The sequence below is a fragment of the Portunus trituberculatus genome, chromosome 34 (assembly GCF_017591435.1).
Source record: "Portunus trituberculatus isolate SZX2019 chromosome 34, ASM1759143v1, whole genome shotgun sequence".
Classification (NCBI taxonomy): Eukaryota; Metazoa; Arthropoda; class Malacostraca; order Decapoda; family Portunidae; genus Portunus; species Portunus trituberculatus.
In genome coordinates, this window is record NC_059288.1 from 1,043,819 (window position 1) to 1,067,500 (window position 23,682).

The following is a 23,682-nucleotide window of genomic DNA, read 5'->3' on the forward strand; positions in this document are numbered from 1 at the left end:
GAAATCTAGAAGAAATGAAGAATATAAAGTGGGAAGATGGAATTATGCCAAGACAGATTTTGGAAACCTAAAGAAATTCTTTCAAGAGACAAATTGGATGAAATTCAAGAGTGCTAAGGAGCAAATGAAAAGTGGAAGGAATTTATAAAAATATACAAAGAAGGTGAGAAAAATTTGTACCAATAAGACAACATAGAGAAGTTGGAAAGCAGGACTGGTTTAACGATAGATGTGAAAAGGCTAGAACAAGAAAAGAGGATGCATGGAAGAGGTGGAGAAGGAAAAGACGGATTAAGCAGTGGAAAGTTACAAAAGAGCAAGAAATGAATATGTGTTGATTAGAAGAGAAGAAAGAAAGAAACAAGAAAAGGATATAATTGATAAATGTAAAGACCAACCAAGGCTTTTTACAGACATGTGAACAACAACATCAAAAATAGAGAAAGTATTGAAAGTTTAGAAGTAAATGGAGTATGCAGTGAAGATCCCAGGAAATGGCAGAGGCTATGAATGGATGCTTTCGGAAGGTATTCACAAAGGAGACTGCTTTTGACAAACCACTGGTAATGGAACAGAAAGGGATTATGAAGGAGTTTCAAGTAACTGTGGAGGAGATCAAGAACATGATGGGGAGTTTAGAAGTGAGAAAAGCTGTGGGACCTGATGGGGTATCAGGATGGATTTTAAGAGAATGCAGGGAGCAATTGGCAGAAAAAGTTTGTGAAGTAATTGATGCCTCATTAAGGGAAGGTGTAGTGCCCCAAGACTGGAAAAGAGCTAACATTGTCCCAATCTATAAATCAGGTAACAAGAGAGACCCATTGAACTATAGACCAGTGTCACTTACAAGTGTGGTAGCTAAGATGTGTGAGAGGGTGGTGAAGAATAGATGGACAGACTTCTTGGAGAAAAATGACATACTTTGTGAGTGTCAATTTGGTTTTAGAAAAGGGCGTTCATGCACGACAAACCTGATATGTTACTATTCGAGGGTGATAGATGTAATACAGGAAAGAGATGGTTGGGCTGATGGAATATATCTGGATTTAAAAAAGGCCTTTGATAAGGTACCACACCAGAGACTGATCTGGAAACTTGAAATGGTAGGAGGAGTGCATGGCAGTTTACTAAAATGGATGGAAGACTTTTGGTAGGAAGAGAAATGAGAACAATAATTAAGGACAGACCATCAGAATGGGGATTGGTGGAGAGTGGAGTTCCACAGGGATCAGTGTTGGCACCAGTAATGTTCGCAGTCTACATAAATGACATGGTGGATGGGGTGTCCAGTTATGTGAGCCTATTTGCAGACGATGCAAAATTGTTAAGAAAAGTGAGATGTGACAAAGATTGCGAACTACTCCAGGAAGACTTGGACAGAATATGGAAATGGAGCTGTACATGGCAAATGGAGTTCAACACGACAAAATGCAAGAAAATAGAGTTTGGCAAGAGTGAAAGAAGAATCAGGAGTATGTACAAGATAGGAAATGAAGACATAAAACCAGTCATGAAGAAAAAGACCTTGGGGTGACAATTACCAATGACCTATCGCCAGAGAGACATATAAACAAAATAATTGGAGAAGTATTGAACTTATTGAGGAACATAAGAGTGGCGTTCGTATATTTAGATGAAGAAATGATGAAGAAAATAATTACTGCAATGATAAGACCGAGGCTTGAATATGCAACAATACAGTGGGCTCGAACTTAAAGAAACACATAAGGAAACTAGAGAAAGTACAGAGGGCTGCAACAAAATGGTGCCTGACTTAAGAGATTTGACTTATGAAGACAGACTGAAAAGAATGCAACTTCCAACCCTGGAAAACAGAAGAGAAAGGGGAGACCTGATAGCAATATACAGAGTGATGATTGGCATGGAAAAATGGATAGGGAAGATCTGTGTATGTGGAATGAAGAATGTCGAGAGGGCATGGGAAAAACTAAAATGGCCACTTATAGGAGAGATGTGAAAAATATAGCTTCCTCATAGAAGGGTGGAAGCATGGAATAGTTTAGACGTGGAAGTGGTCAACGCAAGGAATATTCATGATTTTAAGAAAAAGCTGGACATTAATAGATATGGAGACGGGACAACACGAGCATAGCTCTTTTCCCGTATGTTACAATTAGGTAAATACAATTAGGTAAATACACACACACACACACACAAATCTGTTTATGACGAAACAAACAGAGTCATTAAACAAAAGAGGATTGTGAAATACTACAGGAAGACTTAAACAAGATCTGAAAATGGAGCAAAAATGGAGATGGAATTCAATGTGGACAAAAGCCATGTCATGGAAATGGGAAAAAGTGAAAGACGACCAGTGGGAATCTATAAGATGGGAGATGGAGTAGAACTAGAAAAAGTAAAAAAGGAAAAGGACTTGGGAGTGACAATGGAAGAAAATAATCAAAAGTATATTGATAGAATTTTCAGAGACCTAAGGAATATTGGAGTAGCATTTCACTATATGGACAAGGAAATGATGAAGAAATTGATAAGTACTAAAATAAGACCTAGATTGGAATATGCAGGAGTTGTGTGGAAAAAAAAAGAAACACATAAGAAAATTAGAGAGACTACAAAAAATGGCTACAAGAATGGTTCCAGAATTTAAAGGGATGGCATATGAGGAGAGACTAAAGGCAATGGATCTACCAACCTTGGAGCAGAGAAGAGAGAGGGATCTGATACAAGTTTATAAATTGATTAACGGAATGGATGAAGTGGATAATGAGAAACTGATCCTGAGAGAAGAATATGACTTTAGAAGCACAAGATCGCATAGTAAGAAACTAAGGAAGGGACGATGTCTGAGAGATGTTAAAAATTTAGTTTCCAAAAGATGTGTTGAGACTTGGAACAGTTTGAGTGAGGAAGTGGTATCAGCAAAGAGTGTACATAGTTTTAAAGAAAAACTGGATAAGTGTAGATATGGAGACGGGACCACACGAGCATAAAGCCCAGGCCCTGTAAAACTACAACTAGGTAAATACAACTAGGTAAATACACACACACACACACACACACACACACACACACACACACACACACACACACACACACACACACACAGCATTATAAAGCAAAAGGAGGATTGTGAAATACTGCAAGAAGACCTAAATAAGATCTGGGAATGGAGTAAAAAGTGGGAAATGGAATTCAATGTGAACAAAAGCCATCTCATGGAAATGGGAAAGAGTGAAAGACGATCCGTGGGAATCTATAAGATGGGAGATAGAGTAGAACTAGAGAAAGTAAAAAAGGAAAAGGTCTTAGGAGTGATGATGGAAGAAAACAATCAACCGGTAAGCCATATTGATAGAATTTTTAGAGAAACATATAATTTGCTAAGGAATATTGGAGTTGCATTTCACTACATGGACAAAGAAATGATGAAGAAATTGATAAGTACTATAATAAGACCCAGATTGGAATATGCAGTAGTGTGGACCCTTCATAAAAAGAAACACATAAGAAAGTTGGAGATTACAAAAAATGGATACAAGAATGGTTCCAGAATTTGAAGGGATGACATATGAGGAGAGACTAAAGGCTATGGATGTGCCAATCCTGAAACAAAGAAAGGAGAGAGATCTGATACAAGTTTATAAATTGATCAACGGAATGGACCAAGTGGATAATGAGAAACTGATCCTGAGAGAAGAATATGACATTCGAAGCACAAGATCGCATAGTAAAAAGCTGAGAAAAGGAAGATGTCTGAGAGATGTTAAAAAATGTAGTTTCCCACAAAGATGTATTGAGACATGGAACAGTTTAAATGAAGAAGTAGTGTCTGCAACGAGTGTGCATATTTTTAAAGTAAGATTGGATAAGTGTAGATATGGAGACGGGGCCACACGAGCATAAAACCCAGGCCCTGTAAAACTACAAGAAGGTAAATACACCCACACCCACAGAGAGAGAGAGAGAGAGAGAGAGAGAGAGAGAGAGAGAGAGAGAGAGAGAGAGAGAGAGAGAGAGAGAGAGAGAGAGAGAGAGAGAGAGAGAGAGAGAGAGAGAGAGAGAGAGACCTGGACTGATGAAGTGCAGATGACAAAAACAAAAACAGACTCTTCATTTCTCTACTTCTCTTTTTTTTTTTAATACCATGTGAGCTTTTCACGGGAATTTATGGGCTAAAGGAGGTACTTTTTGGGGTATCTTCTATTTCAAAGCCCACCTGCTAGGAAACCGTTGCCCCGAGTGAGGAAGCCCAACCTACACACGGACCATGGACAGGATTTGAATCCATGCGCTTGGAGACCCCTTGGACCCCAAAGCCACTGTACCACGGCGGTCTTTGGAAGTCTTTAGAGGACTACATTTTTATTTATTTCTTTTAACTGAGGGTAATTTAATAAGAAGTGGACTAGGTTTTCTTTGTCTAGATAACATAATGAGCAAATTGTGCCCTAAGCACACTAGCAGAAAGTAACAACACACCTGCTTCTCTGAACCTCTCTCTCTCTCTCTCTCTCTCTCTCTCTCAAGTATTATGTATAAGAAGCACTTGTTCACATTGCAAATTACTGCCTTAGATTGGCTGTGAGGGTGGCCAATTGGTAAGTTTGCAGCAGGACAATAGTCCATAGTGATGGAAAGTCAACATAATGTCAACAACACAGCTGCCTCTCCAAACCTATCTGCCCCCAGTCTCCTTCTCTCTCTCTCTCTCTCTCTCTCTACTTCTTCCTACAAGTATTTGTTCATGTTGCATCTTACTGAGCCTCATTAGCTGTGAGAATGGCCATATGTTGAGTTTGGAGCCAGACAATAGTCCATAGTGAGTCTGCATATGTACGTGTGTAGAACAGGGGTGGCCAACCAGTCGATCGCGATCGACTGGTCGATCACAAGCCTGTTTATGTCAATCACACTATTGTACCTGTTAATAATTTGTCCTTCAGAAGTTGCCATGCAAATAGCTGCAATAGCATATCCAAGTACTCATGATACTTGGATTATTATAGTTTTTATTTTTTCTGGGAATAAGTTATATTTATATTCATAACGATGGACATGTCTGAACACCATACAATTATTTATAAAGACAGACCACTCCTGTGTTATCATGCACTGGCAGCCTTTAAGCCTGGGGGGGGATTGGCAGAAACTGACCAGTGGACAGGAACCGTACACTCACTTTCAGCGATTTTGTCCACCAGACACAGTTGCCAGTAAATAAGCTTGTATCAATGACAACTGATGGAACACCTGCGATGACTGGTCGAACCAGTGGGTTCACTGCCCTTTGCATGGGTGATGATAGATTTCCTGACTTCTTTAATTATCATTGTGTCATTCATCATCAAGCACTTTGTGGTAAAATGTTGAATATGACAGAAGTCATGGACATTTCTTTCAAGATTGTAAATTCAATTCGGGCCAGAAGTCTTCAGAGGCGACTGTTTCAAAGTCAGGTACAAGAAAGTGAAGCAGAATACTCTGATCTGTTGTTGCATACAGATGTCAGGTAGTTAAACAGAGGTAAATTTCTCCAAAGATTTAGAGATCTGCTACCTGAAATAAAAGTGTTTTTGGCCTCAAAAGATCGGCCTTCTTATCACCCCCACATTGACAATGAAGAATGGCTGCTGGATTTAGCATTCTTAGTAGACATAACTGGTATGTTGAATCAACTGAACTTAGATTTGCAAGGAAAAGATGAAACTATATATAGTTGACATTATTAGTGAAGTGACAGCATTCAAGCAGAAACTAAAACTTGTGTCTTCACAGCTACAGCAACATGCACTGAGAGATTTCAGAAATATGATGTCAGAACTGGAAAATCAAGGTAAACAATGAGATCAGTTAACAGTGGTCACTATACTGAAGAGGTACATAACATCGCCTCAGATTTTGACAGGTGTTTTCAAGATATAGCAGCAATGGAACTTGCTGCAACATACATGTGTTTTTCCTTTGGTAAAGACACAGATGTTGAATATATTGCATCTAGAATGGCCACATTATTTAACATGGATACATCTGAAATTGAAAATGAGATTTTGAAACTGCAAAATGATATTCAGATCAAATCCATGGCAACAGCAGGCAGTTTCTGAAACCTTCTCAGTGAAGAAAAGTATCCTAATGTCAGAAAATGTTCCATGTACTTCACAGCTTTTTTTGGTTCAACCTACCTCTGTGAATCAACATTTTCACACCTGAAATACATCAAATCAAAATACCGATCAACATTGTTAGATAAACACCTGGATGCCTGCTTAAAGCTAGCAATCACCAATTACAGCCCTAACTGCACCAAGTTAGCAGACAACATGCACCGCCAATCATATCATTAATAATGTAAGTGTGTGCTTTGTAATTGTATTCGAACAATTATATATCATAATTATAGCAGTGTAATAGTTACTGCAAAAAATATTTCTCTCTCTCTCTCTCATACCTCGAGTAGGAGTAAGATGTTACAATGTTACAATTACATTTATGGAATATGTTTGAATCTTAGGTTGGTAGATTGCATTAGGATAACTGTAGAAAAAGTAAATCATCCATCTCACAAAAGGTTGGCCACCCCTGGTGTAGAGGTATCAGCACCTGGCACTCTGTTGCACTTCCTTGCTCAAATGCCACATTTAGGATGGGGGAAAACTTTTCTATAGAGAACACTTTTGATTTTTACCTCAACAGTGAAGTGGAACAAAAGTTAATAGGATTTCAAAAATAATTTCAGGAACACACCAATTTATATTGAAACAGAGAGAGCGAGAGAAAAAAAGAGAGTGTAAGGAGGTGAGACAGGTTAGGAGGGGAAGCTACATCTATTCTTGGTAAGACAAAATTTTATAACTGTATACTTAAACAATAATTAATCATTTATTTCAGCATTGTGCATTGAATAAAATGCTTTAGAAGTTCAAAATATTTTTTTCATGTTATTAAAAGAGAATAACTTACCAAAAAGGGGAAAAGAGGGTTTCAAGGTCTTGCAGACAAACTGGTCTCGGTAACGGAAAATTCAAAGTAACGGACACCTGAAGTGTCCGTTACCGCAAGGCACCACTGTATAGTGAACCTCCAATTTTTCATGATTCAGTTATCATCCATTCACTTTTACATGGTTTTTCATTTCACTTCATTTCTACAATGTGGGAAAAACCCACTTTTTATTGAAAAATTCAGCTATTTTATTTGATTTTGATTGATTACCATTTATAGTATTTGATACCTTACCAGAAGCCAAACCAAATGCTTTGCAATTCTACTGTTTACTCTTTTTAACAAATTTTGGGTATAACAGCTCCTCTTAGGCTAATTTAATGAAATTTTGCAAATTATGATGTGTTTCAAATTTATCAAATGTTTGCTTTATTTCATGAATACCCTAGGTCTTAGAATGCAGGAGAGTTTTCTGATATACAGTCAATATACAGTCAACCACATGTTTGAAAGATGAATTGTGACTATGAAAGTGACTATGAAACTTTGAGAATAGTCAATGATGTAATGGTGCTCCCACCATCTCTCTCTCTCTCTCTCTCTCTCTCTCTCTCTCTCCCTTCCTGTTTGTTTCTTATATTGAGCTGCACAGCTATTTCATCATCTTCATTCATCTCATTTATTGTCAGTGAGCATGTGATCTGATTTTTCCAATTAATAGAAACAATAAATAGCTATTTTAGTGGCAGTGTCATGATAATGCAGATTATGGTGAGAGTAAGCACTACAACAACTACTTCTATTCATCTATCTTTTAATTGCTTTATTCTGATGTTTATTTTATCATATAACAAATGCTTTATACACTTTAGGTAATAACTGTAATTACATGTGATATTTCATGTTTTTTATGGGACTCATATGAGGCTGAATGGAATAAGGTCTTGTGCACTACTTTTTTTAGAAAACGAGAAAAACACTGTTAAAGTTTGTTGACCTTCAAACAATGTATCTTTGCAACCGATGAAGATACCCTGATGATTCTTTTTCTTAAGTGTAATTGAAAACTTCTGTCTGTTTCAGACTAACTCATTGTGTGATAATGTGAATAATCCAAAAAAAAAAAAAAAAAAAAAAAAAAAAAAAAAAAAAAAACAATGACAATAGTGTGAGGGAGACCTAGTGGGCCTTCCCATGTGAGATAAACAAACTAATTGACATTCATTGGTTGAATGTTCATGTCTCCAGTGCTCTCATTGGCTGCCAGGTGCATGACAGGATGTGTCAAATTCTGTGATTGGCCAGCACCTTTTGGAATCTCCTTATCACTAAACTGGACTCACTCACATGAGTCAGACAATAAAGGCATATTTTTGCATAAATACACAAGGAATATAAATCTAAACGTCAGTGGAATACTGGCGCCTCATGTTGGTTTCTAAGGTTCAGGGCCTGGTGACGACTGTGTTAGGCCATAAGGACTTTCTGAATGGATTATTAAGAGGAGAACAGACCTGGCTGGCGCCTTCGTTGCCAGTGCAGGCGGTCAGCAGTGTGGTCAGTCAATACTCTTTATGAAATTGAGATTTTCATCCTTGTTGTTGATGTGATTTTTTCACATTATTCACTGTTGTACTATCAGAAGAGGGACTGGGGACTACACTGGTATACATAACTAATGGCCACATTGGTGGACAAGACCTTATTGCACTCAATGCCTAATATATAAAGGTCTATTCTAGTACTCAATCCAAAGTCTATTATGTGATTAATTGCTTTGTGATTAGATTTTCAGGAGAGTAACCAAGTTGTATATCAGGGAAGACAAGCTCCCTCCTCCCAATAGGTAGTTAGAAAATGTTATGTCAGGTTAGTTTGCCTTATGGTGGAATCCAGTAAGCTGATAGGGAGGAGGAGGGAGGAGTATGTTCAAAGAAGAGAAGTTCAATAAAAATATTTTGCTACAAATGCAAGGTAATTTACTTTTTGTCTTAAAAGTAGACTTTCTGAAAATACTGAATTACATGTCAGTGAAAAGCAAAGTCTTGACGCTTCATTTTGCATCACTTTACAAAGTAAAAAAAATCAAAACACTCGACTGGAACAATACCATCACATACAATTCAGCTCTAAACAGCAGAGATTAAACGCTACAACTGTAGATCACTGAGCCAATCCCAATCCTCCAATTTTTAATGATAGGTTTGACATTTATTTTGTGACTGGCACTCTAAATGGGTTTGTTTTATTATTGTTATTATTATCATTATTATTCCTCCCTAAGTTCCTGCTACAGCAAATAAGACAAGACAAAACATGTCCCATCATCCTGTCCTTGTTCATTTCCTGTTTTACCATTGCTGATTAGCATCAACAAAGAACAAAGAACATTCTATCAGAGCTTGAAGTGATGCAGGACACAGTGCATGTCATTATTACAGTTTTCACACACACACACACACACACACACACACACACACACACACACACACACACACACACACACGACGAGGATAGACAGAACTTAGAAGAGGAAGTAGAAGAAATCCATAGAATGGGACCATATCAAGAAGGAACAGTGAGACCAATTAAGATATTACTAAAATCACAAGTAGCAGCAGCAGAAGTACTATATAAAAAAAAAAAAAACTCAGAGAAACAGAAGGTTGCAAAGATATACATATAAAGAAAAATAGAAACGAGGAGGAAAGGAAGAGACACAATGAACTGGTGGCAGAAGCAAGAGAAAAAAATAATGAAAGGTCAGAGGAGGAGAAGAAGGCATTTTTTTGGAGAATTATAGGAGACAGGATAAGGAAATGGTATATAAAAGAGAAAGAAGAGAAAAAAATGGAGCAAGTTTAATTAAAAATGATAAGAACAAGAGATTAAAAATGATGTATACAAACATAGATGGGATTTTATCTAGTAAATTAGAATTAAGAGATTACATAAAGAAAGAAGAACCAGATATTGTATGCCTGGTGGAAACAAAGTTAAATGAGGCAATAAAATAGACATAGATAAAAGGTATAATATATGGAGGAGAGACAGAGTGGGTAAAGGAGGAGGAGGAGTCATGATGATGTTAAGGAAGGAGATAGTGGTAAATCAAGTGGAGTTTGGGAAGGAAAATCAGAAATACTGTATGTTAAGATGCATATTAACAAAAGGAGTTAACAATCATTGGAACATATGTGCCACCAAAACAAACTCATGGACTAACCAAGAATATAGAGACATGATAGATGACACAATAAGGAGTCTTACAAGAATCATTAAGGAAAGGAGAAAAGTGATATTGGTAGGAGATTTCAACTGTAAGGAGGTAGACTGGGAAAATTATGAAAGTGGTATGGGGGAAGATGCCTGGGGAGATAGATTCCTGAACCTAATGATAGATAATTTGATGGTCCAAAGAGTAAAGGAAAACACAAGATTCAGAGGAAACGATGAGCCGGCAAGATTAGACCTAGTTTTTACAAGGGATATACCAATTAACGATGATATAAGATACAAGTGCCCATTGGGAAAGAGTGACCATGTAATATTAGAGATGGATATAGAAGAAGGAAAGGAAGATAGAGATGAATCATACAAAGGAGACCGATTAAATTACAGAAAGGCTGATATTGAGAATCTCAAGAACTATTTTAAAACGTAAACTGGGAGGAGATGGAAAACTCATTAACGGTTCAAGAGAAATATAACTTATTTTTGGAAATATACAAAACTGGGGTCAGGAATATGTTCCGAAATATAGACCTAAAGAAGAAGGAAAGAAAGATTGGTTTAATGCAAGATGTGCTAGGGCAAAGGAGAAACGAGATGGAGCATGGAAAAGGTGGAGAAGAAACAGAAATCCAGAAAATAAGGAAAACTTCAAAACAGCAAGAAATGAATATGCTAAGGTGAGAAAGGAAGAAGAAAAGAACTATGAAAAGGACATTGTCGAAAATGTAAGGAACAACCAAAATTGTTCTACAGATTCATAAATGGAAAAATAAGACAAAAAGAAACAATAGAAAGGTTAAAAGGAGAAAACGGAATGGTGGAAGACCCAAAAGTATGGCAGAACTGTTAAATAGTAAATTTCATGAGGTCTTTACTAAGGAATCCAAATTTGAAAGACCACAGGGTAATAGAGAGACTGTCTATATGAAAGAGATTAAAGTAACCAAGCTTGAAATAAAAAGTTGATGACGGAATTGGATGAGGAAAAGGCAATGGGACCGGATGAAGTCTCAGGCAGAATACTGAAAGAATGTAGGGAAGAACTAGCAAGTCCAATATACAACATCATAAAATGCTCAATAGAAAATGGAACAGTGCCAGTGGAGTGGAAAAGAGCTGAGGTGGTTCCCATATATAAGAGCGGAAGGAAGGAAGAACCTTTAAATTACAGACCGGTATCACTAACTAGTGTAATATGCAAGATGTGTGAAAAGTAATAAAGAAGCAATGGATTGAGTTTCTTGAAGACAACAAAATATTATCAAATAGCCAATTTGGTTTTAGAAAAGGTCGGTCATGTGTGACAAATTTATTGAGTTTCTACTCTAGAATAGTTGATAAAGTACAAGAGAGAGAGGATGGGTTGACTGTATTTATTTAGATCTAAAAAAGGCTTTTGATAAAGTGCCACATGAAAGATTACTATGGAAGTTAGAGGAGAAGGGTGGCTTAAAAGGAAGCACATTGAGATGGATGAAGAATTACTTAAGGGGGAGAGAAATAAGGACGATAGTTAAAGATATGAAGTCCAAGTGGAGAACAGTAGACAGCGGAGTGCCACAGGGGTCAGTATTGGCACCAATACTTTTTCTCGTATATATAAATGACATGCCAGAGGGAGTGAACAGCTACATAAATCTGTTTGCGGACGATGCGAAACTGTGCAGAGTCATTAAACAAAAAGGATTGTGAAATACTACAGGAAGACTTAAACAAGATCTGGAAATGGAGCAAAAAATGGGAGATGGAATTCAATGTGGACAAAAGCCATGTCATGGAAATGGGAAAAGTGAAAGACGACCAGTGGGAATCTATAAGATGGGAGATGGAGTAGAACTAGAAAAGTAAAAAGGAAAAGGACTTGGGAGTGACAATGGAAGAAAATAATCAACCGGTAAGCCATATTGATAGAATTTTCAGAGAGACGATAATTTGCTAAGGAATATTGGAGTAGCATTTCACTATATGGACAAGGAAATGATGAAGAAATTGATAAGTACTAAAATAAGACCTAGATTGGAATATGCAGGAGTTGTGTGGACTCCCAAAAAGAAACACATAAGAAAATTAGAGAAGACTACAAAAAATGGCTACAAGAATGGTTCCAGAATTTAAAGGGATGGCATATGAGGAGAGACTAAAGGCAATGGATCTACCAACCTTGGAGCAGAGAAGAGAGAGAGGGGATCTGATACAAGTTTATAAATTGATTAACGGAATGGATGAAGTGGATAATGAGAAACTGATCCTGAGAGAAGAATATGACTTTAGAAGCACAAGATCGCATAGTACTCGTAAGAAACTAAGGAAGGGACGATGTCTGAGAGATGTTAAAAAATTTAGTTTCCAGCAAAGATGTGTTGAGACTTGGAACAGTTTGAGTGAGGAAGTGGTGTCAGCAAAGAGTGTACATAGTTTTAAAGAAAAATTGGATAAGTGTAGATATGGAGACGGGACCACACGAGCATAAAGCCCAGGCCCTGTAAAACTACAACTAGGTAAATACACACACACACACACACACACACACACTGTAATGGGAATGCTATATAATCTACACATTCATTGAGGTGTGTCTCTCAAGTCATTATTTCATATGAAATTGTAACAATGGTAAATCAGAGAGAGAGAGAGAGAGAGAGAGAGAGAGAGAGAGAGAGAGAGAGAGAGAGAGAGAGAGAGAGAGAGAGAGAGAGAGAGAGAGAGAGAGAGAGAGAGAGAGAGAGAGAGAGAGAGAGAGAGAGAGAATATTTCATAAATATTTGTAGGATCAAGATATGGGAAAAAAAAAGTAATAAATATATAAATGCACACAACACAACACAATGAGCTACAGGAGTCCCGGCACATAACCATGAAGGTGTGTGTCTGTGTGTCAGCAGAGTGCCATACTAGTCCATCACAATGACAGCAAATCAGTCCACCCATCAGTAAATTCAGTAAAAAACGAAAAATAAATAATAATGAAAAAAAAATAATAATAATAATTAATTAAAATAAATAAATAAATAATAAATAAATAGCTAAATGAATAAAAACAAAATATAAATCAAATAAAAAATAAATAAAAAAGTAAAATAAAAGTAAAATAAATCGGTAATAAATAAAATTTGCCCACCTTGAGAGTTTGGTTCTGGGAGGTTTTCTCTGGGCACGAGGTGCATGACACAGGTCTTGCCCGCCGGGAGGCCAAGGGCTCCAAGCGTCACATTGCCGTGCAGGAACCTCCCTTGGTAGATGAGGCGCAAGATCTCCGCTTTGCTCACACTCTCATCCACCCATTCTGGAAAACACAAGATTGTTATTACCAAGTCTGCATCTCTAATAATCATAATATGTAATAATAATGTTGGTTCATTTATATTGTAGCCCTACACCTGAAAAAGTATATGTTACAAAGTAATACTTATGTAGTAACATTTGTATATATATATATATATATATATATATATATATATATATATATATATATATATATATATATATATATATATATATATATATATATATATATATATATATATATATATATATATATACAGTAAGCCCCCCACTTGGCAAATCTCAGCTTGGTGAAATTCACTTTTGGTGGTAGGGTGGCCACGGACCACCGAGTGCACGCTTGGCGATTTGAAATAAAATTTGGCGGTCCCCTGGCAGCCGCACGGCGAATCACCCGGCTCCCCTAGTGACGTCAGATCTCTCTCTAAACCTATTAGAACGCAGTGTGAGAGTCCCATTCAGCCATTTTGCTTGTGCTACCCTCTGTTCTGCTAGCATGGGAACGAATTTTGGTGATTTACCGCCAACATGGCCTCTACCAGCGCAACAGGTGGTACCGGTGGGGGTAATGAAAATGGTGGTGGCGACAAGAACGAAGGTGGGCGAGGGAAACGGGTGGAAAAACGGGAGTTACAGCCTTTATATCATGTCTTATTAGCTTTATTTATTGTTTATTGGTTTGTTTTGTACATGTGTTCTAATATGTGAAGGCAAAAGATTTTATTTCAGCTCAAAAGATGGTATTTTAGGGATCAAAAGAGGGACTTTGGCAATGACCAAAGACTGATTGAGGCATTTTTTAGGCACTTTATAAGGTATAAAGAACTCATACTTGGCGAAATTCGCATTTGGTGGTAGTTTCGCCAGACTAATTAATTTGCCAAGTGCGGGGGCTTACTGTATATATATATATATATATATATATATATATATATATATATATATATATATATATATATATATATATATACTCACACATAAGTAACTCTCGATTTGCGAGTGTTTGATTTACGCGTTTTTGTTATAATGCGACCGAAAAAATATAATTAATTTAATTTGTGCGATAGGTTTGCTTATACGCGATTTGGCCCAACGACATTTTCAAACTGAGCACCAGACGCAATTTCAAACTGCGCGCCAGGGAGTTCCACAGCTGGCCGATAGGTGGGAGCTCCAGGGCCGGATCCAAGAAGCAGGTTGTTGTCTATGTTGGTACAGACAACCTACATAGCAACCTCCTGCTCACATACCAACCTTCGTAAAATAGCATCCACGAAGATTCGTTGCTGTTGGTGGGTGGAGGTTGGTAGCCCACCTAAAAGTGCTCATTGACTGCCAGGAGCTGGATCCAAGAAACTTTAACAACGTCAGAGCAACCTCCTGCCGCGAAATGGCATCCATGAACACTTGGAGGGACGGTAACGAGGATGCTGTGAGGTTGCTTTCAGGCTGCTGGTAACACCACCTCTCCAGATGGTGTTACTGTCTTATATATGCATTTATGTTCACAAAACATTTCTATTAGCTTTTTACAAACCTTGCCCCCAAGAAAGGATTGTTTTGTAATGCATAAAGTGAAATCTTACATGGAATACCAGCAGAGATGAGATCACCAGATGAGGGGACTCAGATTCTTCTTCTTCTTCTTCTTGACTTAGCTTGTGTGTTGTCTTTCACCACAATATTTATGTTTCCACCACCTGTTGCCTGCCATAATGGATATCATATCTTAGTATTCATATACTCATGCCATGAGGATAACCCCGACTCCGTGGCAGTGAGTGATAGTGAATTACTAATGAATACTGATATGGATATCATATCTCATATTCATATTCATGCCATGAGATAACTGAGTGGCAGTGAGTGATAGTGAATTACAATGAAATACCGTGGTATTTCATTAGAATTCACCATCACCACCGCCACGGAGTCGAGGTTATCCTCATGGCATGAGCGTATATGAATACTAAGATATGATATCCATTATAGCAGGCAACAGAGGAGTGGAAACATAAATATTGTGGTGAAAGACAACACACAAGCTAAAAGGATCATAAGAAAAAGAAGAAGAAGAAGAAGTGGCTGAGTCTCCCCCTCATCTGTGGGTGATCTCATCTCTGCTTTATTTTTTTGGTATTCCATGTAAGATTTCACTTTATGCATAACAAAACAATCCTTTCTTGAGGGCAAGGTTTGTAAAAAGCTAATAGAAATGTTGTTTTGTGAACATAAATGCATATATAAGACAGTAACACCAGCTGGAGAGGTGGTGTTACCAGCAGCCTGAGAGCAACCTCATAGCAACCTCATTACCTTCCCTCCAAGTGTTCATGGATGCCATTTCGCGGCAGGAGGTTGCTCTGATGTTGTTAAAGAATCTTGGATCCAGCTCCCGCTCTTCTCATGCCTCATGTGCAGTCTGCCAGCACTGAGTACAGACAGAATCTCTTCAATCTGCCTATAATTCACCAAGATGGCTCCAAAACATCCTTCATCTTCTGCATGTGGGGTTATTTTTGATAAGTGGATAATTTATAAAGTGGTAAAGCTCAGAGGAAGATTGTGACTGACTGTGGTGTGAGTGGTGAAGGCAGTGACGCAGTGGGTGTTGTGTTTACGTATACTTTGTTTTGTTGTTTTCTCTTATTATTTTTTGCTTTCTCTTATTATTTCTTGCTTTTCCCTTTACTTTAAATACACTTCTAGTATTTAGAATGGTAAATAATAAAAACATGTTAATTTAGCCAAATAAATAGAGTATTTTGTAAGAATTCTTTTGGACCACATCCCACATCCCCACCCTATTTTCTATTGTTTTTTATGAGAATTACATGTTTGTTTTACGCAAATTTTGATATACGCGATGCCTCTTGGAACGCATCTATCACGTAAATCGAGTTATCTGTATATATATATATATATATATATATATATATATATATATATATATATATATATATATATATACAGGTGTCCCTCGGTTAACGATCGACTACTTAACGATATTTCGCTCATACGATCCCTCCAAATTAATCCCTATTTTTGGTTAACGATCGCCAAAATTCGGTTAACGATCGGATTGACCATCGCAATCGCGATCGCAATCGCGATCGCAGCGCCTCCATCCACCCGCGGCCCGTGCAGTAAACACACCACAGTCTTTCCGCTGTTTTGATTGTGCAACAACAACTCTATCACGCTCGCTCTAAACTTCTTTTTGTGCTTATTTGTGATCAAGTGAACTTAGTGATGGCTTCCAAGCGACCCAACGATTGTTCTCCACCGGAGATAAGGCTAAAAATCGAGAAAGAGCATTGGCCTTGATATTAAGTTGAACATTGTGACTCGTCATGAGGGTGGTGAAGGGGTAAACTCTATTGCTCGTGCCCTTGGTTTATCTCAATCAACTGTATCAACAGTTCTCCAGAAAAAGTACAAGTGAAGCAGCAGGCCAACCAAGTCACAAACCTGCACAAACACACAACAACTCGTAACAGGGAACCGATTATGGAAAAATTGGAACGTTTGCTGAGGCTATGGATTGAAGACCACACACACCGCCGCATGCCTCTTTCTACCCAACTCGTTACTACTAAGGCACTGAGCCTGTGGGAGGACCTGAAACCAGAATTCAACATAGGCGAGACAGTGTCCTTCAAGGCCAGTAAGGGGTGGTTTGAACGTTTCAAACATCGTGGGAGTCTACACAACCTCAAGGTTAGTGGGGAGGCAGCGAGTTCGGATCAACCCGCTGCAAACGCCTTCAAGCCTTTGCTTAAAGAGCGCATCGAGGAAGGAGGTTATTCAGCCAAGCAGGTTCTAAACTTTGACGAGACAGGCCTGTATTGGAAGAAGATGTCATCGAGAACGTTTATAGCAAAGGAGGAGAAGTCGGCACCAGGATTCAAGGCATCTAAAGACAGGTTAACATTATTGGTGGGGGGGAATGCCGCTGGTGATCTTAAGCTTAAACCATGCCTTATTTACCATTCCCAAAACCCAAGAGCTCTGTCTGGCTATATTAAGGAATATTTGCCCGTAGTATGGAAGGCAAACAAAAAGGGGTGGATGACGACTGTTATCATGCAAAGTTACGTGACAGGATACCTCTCCAAATTCCTAAAAGAATATGCTGCCCAAAACAACATTGCTAACAGATTTCTCTTGCTGTGTGACAACGCCCCCAGCCACCCAGAGAGCATGAATGACTGGGCAGATAATATTGAGGTCATGTTTATGCCCCCAAACACAACTGCCCTCATCCAGCCGATGGACCAAGGAGTCATCGCTACTTTCAAGGCCTATTACCAGCGGCGCACCATGAAACAGCTGTTGGCCTGCATTGACACCCCTGACAAGCCGACCATGAAACAATTTTGGAAGGATTATAACATTAAAAAGGGGATCGACAACATCGACGAGTCATGGAAGGAGGTGTCCAAGTCGGCAATGAATGGATGTTGGCGTAATTTGTGGCCTGAGTGCGTGGAACGTAAACAGGAAGTCCCTGTCGATGTTACAGCAGTAAGGAAAGACATCGTTCATATCTCCCATAAGGCAGGCTTCAATGAGGTGGACGAGAATGACGTACAAGAACTGCTGGACAGTCATTCTGAGCCTCTCTCCAACGACGACCTCATGGAGTTGGAGAAACAAAATACTTTGGAGGAAATGGAGGAGGACAAGGAGCCTGAAAGAACCCTCTCCGTCAAGATTTTCGAGGAGATTTTAATCATATTAACCAGGCCATACATCTTCTCCAGGAGAATGACCCCAACCCAAACCGAAGTAATGGCGTGACTAATGCTATAGAAAATGACATGAAAGTGTATAAAGAACTATTTGAGGCAAAGAAAAGGATGGCAAAACAGACAGTCATCTCATCTTTCTTCAAACCACTCACCGCCCAAGCAACCCCATCCACATCCCAAGCAACCCCATCTACCGATCAAGCAACTCCATCCACCTCCCAAGCTACCCCATCCACCTCAAAAGCAATCCCATCTACTTCCATAGGAGTCATCTCGTCGTACTTCAAAGTTCGTCCTGCTACCTCGAAAAACTCCACCCACTTCCAAAACAACTCCATCCACCTCCAAAACAACTCCACCCACATCCAATCTATCCTTCACATCCACCGTAACCTTGAGTGACGATGAGGAGAGCCTGGATGACCCACCCCCACTGGAAAACGTATTCTCTCAAGAATTTGAAGGGTTTGAAGCAGCTGACCGAGTTTGGGTCGGTGTGGGCATGATGAGATTTAATCCTCCAAGGCCCTGTGTCCCTCGGGGCACAAAACAACACACTACGCATATCACATCCACTCCTCAAGGTAAGTACTACCAATTCTAAAGGTGTAAATAACAACTAACAACATAGAAAGTGTCGTTTATTTACGCATCGCGAAATACATGTATGTAGTTGATAATTTCAAATCCCTCAGTTAGCGATCGTTTCGGTTAGCGATCTGTTTTTGGGAAACGTAACCCTATCGTTAACCAAGGGATACCTGTATATATATATTTTTTTTTTTTTTTTTTTTTTTTTTTCCATGCAAGAGGGAAACTAGCCAGGAGCAAAAAAACATTTAAAAAAGAAAAAGATCCATTTGAATGCAAATTCCCTAAAAGATTAGTAAAGAATTATCCAAAAGAAAGGACAAACATCTTGAAACCTCCCTCTTAAAAGATGACAAGTTGAAGGAAGATGGAAATACAGAAGCAAGCAGGAAGCTCCAGTGTTTAGCAGAGAAAGGTATGAATGATTGAGAATACTGGTTAACTCTTGTATTAGAGAGTTGGATGAAAGATGAAAGCCTTGTGCAGCAAGGCTGCAGGATAGGAGGCATGCAGTTAGCAAGATCAGTAGAGCGGTTAGCATGAAAATAGCGATAAAAGATAGAAAGAGATGCAACATTTGGGTGGTTAGACAGAGGTTGAAGACAGTCAGTTAGAGGAGGGGAGTTGATGAGACAAAAAGCTTTTGATTCCACCTTATCTAATAAAACTGTGTGAGTGGAAGTCCCCCAATCATGCAAAGAGTACTCTATATTAAGATGGATAAGGCCTTTGTACAGAGTTAGCAGTTGGAGGGGCGAGAAAAACTGGCGGAGACACCTCAGAACGCCTAACTTCATAGAAGCTGTTTTAGCATGAGATGAGATGTGAAGTTTCCAGTTGAGATTATAATTAAAAGACAGACCAAGGATATTCAGTGCAGATGAGGGGGACAATTGAGTGTCATTGAAGAAGAGGGGATAGTTGTCTGGAAGATTGTGTCAAGTTGATTGATGGAGGAATTGAATTTTTGAGGCATTGAACATTATTTAAAGTTTTCTCTGCCCCAATCGGAAATCTTAGAAAGATCAGAAGTCAGGCGTTTTGTGGCATCCCTGCATGATCTGTTGACTTTCTGAAAGGTTGATCATCTCTGAAAGGACGTGGAAAGATGTAGGGTAGTATAATCTGCATAGGAGTGGATAGGGCAGGAAGTCTGCAATAGAACGGTCAGAAAGGAAACTTGAGATAAAGTTGCAAAAAGAAGGATAGAAACTGTAGGAGAGCAGTTTTGAAATCAAAGCTTTGTGCCAGACTCTATCAAAAGCTTTTGATATGTCTAATGCAAAAGTGTCACTGAAATCTTTAAAAGAGGATGACCAAGACTCAGTAAGGAATGCCAGATCACTGGTAGAGTGACCTTGACGGAAGCAATACTGGCAATCAGATAGAAGATTGTGAAGAGCCAGATGTTTGAGAATATTCCTATTGAGAATAGATTTCACTTAAGAAAAGCAAGAAATTAGAGCTATACGGTGGTAATTTAAGGGATTAGAATAGTCACCTTTTTTAGGAACAGGCTATATGTAGGCAAACTTCCAGCAAGAAGGAAAGATAGAAGTCGATAGGTATAGTTGAATGAGTTTGACCAGGCAACGTGCAAGCACGGAAGCACAGTTTTTGAGAACAATAGGAGGGACCCATCAGGTCCATGAGCCTTCCAAGGGTTTAGGCCAGTATATACGAGTATATAGTTTTATATATATATATATATATATATATATATATATATATATATATATATATATATATGTATATATATATATATATATATATATATATATATATATATATATATATATATATATATATATATATATATATATATATATATATATATATATATATATATGTATATATATATATATATATATATATATATATATATATATATATATATATATATATATATATATATATATATATATATATACAAAGTGTGCACCCAACTCCACTGAAGAAGTATTTTGCACTTTGATACTATGGCTGCTAGATGGCACCATATCAACCTAGTGGACTCTGCCCGGGATGGACAGTCAAGCCATCCTATGTGTATTTTTCTATTCAAGGTTTGTTTCTCCTACGTAGCATTGGGTCACACTTCTTACTTACACCAGGTATCTAATCAGTGCTTGGTGAACAGGGGTTACACTTAAATAGAAGTCACCCTAACTTCAGGCCTGACCCAGGATTTAAAGTCGGGGCCTTCCCAATTGTGAGTCACGCACATTAACTATTGTGTGTGTGTGTATGTATTTACCTAGTTGTAGTTTTACAGGGCCTGGGTTAATGCTCATGTGGTCCCATCTTCATATCTACTCTTATCCAATTTTTCTTTAAAACTATGTACACTCTTTGCTGACACCACTTCCTCACTCAAACTGTTCCAAGTCTCAACACATCTTTGCGGGAAACTAAATTTTTTAACATCTCTCAGACATCGTCCCTTCCTTAGTTTCTTACTATGCGATCTTGTGCTTCTAGTCATATTCTTCTCTCAGGATCAGTTTCTCATTATCCACTTCATCCATTCCGTTAATCAATTTATAAACTTGTATCAGATTCCCTCTCTCTCTTCTCTGCTCCAAGGTTGGTAGATCCATTGCCTTTAGTCTCTCCTCATATGTCATCCCTTTAAATTCTGGAACCATTCTTGTAGCCATTTTTGTAGTCTCTCTAATTTTCTTATGTGTTTCTTTTTATGGGGGCTCCACACAACTCCTGCATATTCCAATCTAGGTCTTATTTTAGTACTTATCAATTTCTTCATCATTTCCTTGTCCATATAGTGAAATGCTACTCCAATATTCCTTAGCAAATTATATGTCTCTCTGAAAATTCTATCAATATGGCTTACCGGTTGATTATTTTCTTCCATTGTCACTCCCAAGTCCTTTTCCTTTTTTACTTTTTCTAGTTCTACTCCATCTCCCATCTTTCACTTTTTCCCATTTCCATGACATGGCTTTTGTCCTCATTGAATTCCATCTCCCATTTTTTGCTCCATTTCCAGATCTTGTTTAAGTCTTCCTGTAGTATTTCACAATCCTCTTTTTGTTTAATGACTCTGCACAGTTTCGCATCGTCCGCAAACAGATTTATGTAGCTGTTCACTCCCTCTGGCATGTCATTTATATATACTAGAAAAAGTATTGGTGCCAATACTGACCCCTGTGGCACTCCGCTGTCTACTGTTCTCCACTTGGACTTCATATCTTTAACTATCGTCCTTATTTCTCTCCCCCTTAAGTAATTCTTCATCCATCTCAATGTGCTTCCTTTTAAGCCACCCTTCTCCTCTAACTTCCATAGTAATCTTTCATGTGGCACTTTATCAAAGCCTTTTTAGATCTAAATAAATACAGTCAACCCATCCTCTCTCTCTTGTACTTTATCAACTATTCTAGAGTAGAAACTCAATAAATTTGTCACACATGACCGACCTTTTCTAAAACCAAATTGGCTATTTGATAATATTTTGTTGTCTTCAAGAAACTCAATCCATTGCTTCTTTATTACTTTTTCACACATCTTGCATATCACACTAGTTAGTGATACCGGTCTGTAATTTAAAGGTTCTTCCTTCCTTCCGCTCTTATATATGGGAACCACCTCAGCTCTTTTCCACTCCACTGGCACTGTTCCATTTTCTATTGAGCATTTTATGATGTTGTATATTGGACTTGCTAGTTCTTCCCTACATTCCTTCAGTATTCTACCTGAGACTTCATCCGGTCCCATTGCCTTTTCCTCATCTAGTTCCGTCATCAACTTTTTTATTTCAAGCTTGGTTACTTTAATCTCTTTCATATAGACAGTCTCTCTATTACCCTGTGGTCTTTCAAATTTGGATTCCTTAGTAAAGACCTCATGAAATTTACTATTTAACAGTTCTGCCATACTTTTTGGGTCTTCCACCATTCCGTGTCTGTGTGTGTGTGTGTGTGTGTGTGTGTGTTTACCTAGTTGTATTTACCTAGTTGTAGTTTTACAGGGCCTGGGCTTTATGTTCGTGTGGTCCCGTCTCCAATTTTTCTTTAAAACTATGTACACTCTTTGCTGACACCACTTCCTCACTCAAACTGTTCCAAGTCTCAACACATCTTTGCGGGAAACTAAATTTTTTAACATCTCTCAGGCATCGTCCCTTCCTTAGTTTCTTACTATGTGATCTTGTGCTTCTAAAGTCATATTCTTCTCTCAGGATCAGTTTCTCATTATCCACTTCATCCATTCCGATAATCAATTTATAAACTTGTATCAGAACCCCTCTCTCTCTTCTCTGCTCCAAGGTTGGTAGATCCATTGCCTTTAGTCTCTCCTCATATGCCGTGTGTGTGTGTGTGTGTGTGTGTGTGTGTGTGTGTGTGTGTGTGTGTGTGTGTGTGTGTGTGTGTGTGTGTGTGTGTGTGTGTGTGTGTGTGTATTTACCTAGTTGTAGTTTTACAGGGCCTGGGCTTTATGCTCGTGTGGTCCCGTCTCCATATCTACACTTATCCAATTTTTCTTTAAAACTATGTACACTCTTTGCTGATACCACTTCCTCACTCAAACTGTTCCAAGTCTCAACACATCTTTGCGGAAACTAAATTTTTAACATCTCTCAGACATCGTCCCTTCCTTAGTTTCTTACTATGCGATCTTGTGCTTCTAAAGTCATATTCTTCTCTCAGGATCAGTTTCTCATTATCCACTTCATCCATTCCGTTAATCAATTTATAAACTTGTATCAGATCCCCTCTCTCTCTTCTCTGCTCCAAGGTTGGTAGATCCATTGCCTTTAGTCTCTCCTCATATGCCATCCCTTAAATTCTGGAACCATTCTTGTAGCCATTTTTTGTAGTCTCTCTAATTTTCTTATGTGTTTCTTTTTATGGGGAGTCCACACAACTCCTGC

General features: G+C 38.3%; 1 protein-coding gene across 1 annotated transcript in view; it reads right to left on the bottom strand.

The window, feature by feature from the left end:
* LOC123512827 (ubiquitin-like protein 3) overlaps positions 1-23,682 on the bottom strand; it is an 88,598-nt gene that overhangs the window by 7,573 nt on the left and 57,343 nt on the right. The window contains exon 3 of the mRNA XM_045269433.1: positions 13,280-13,444. Within this exon, the coding sequence (XP_045125368.1) occupies positions 13,280-13,444 (165 nt within the window). The remainder of the gene's footprint in view (positions 1-13,279; positions 13,445-23,682) is intronic.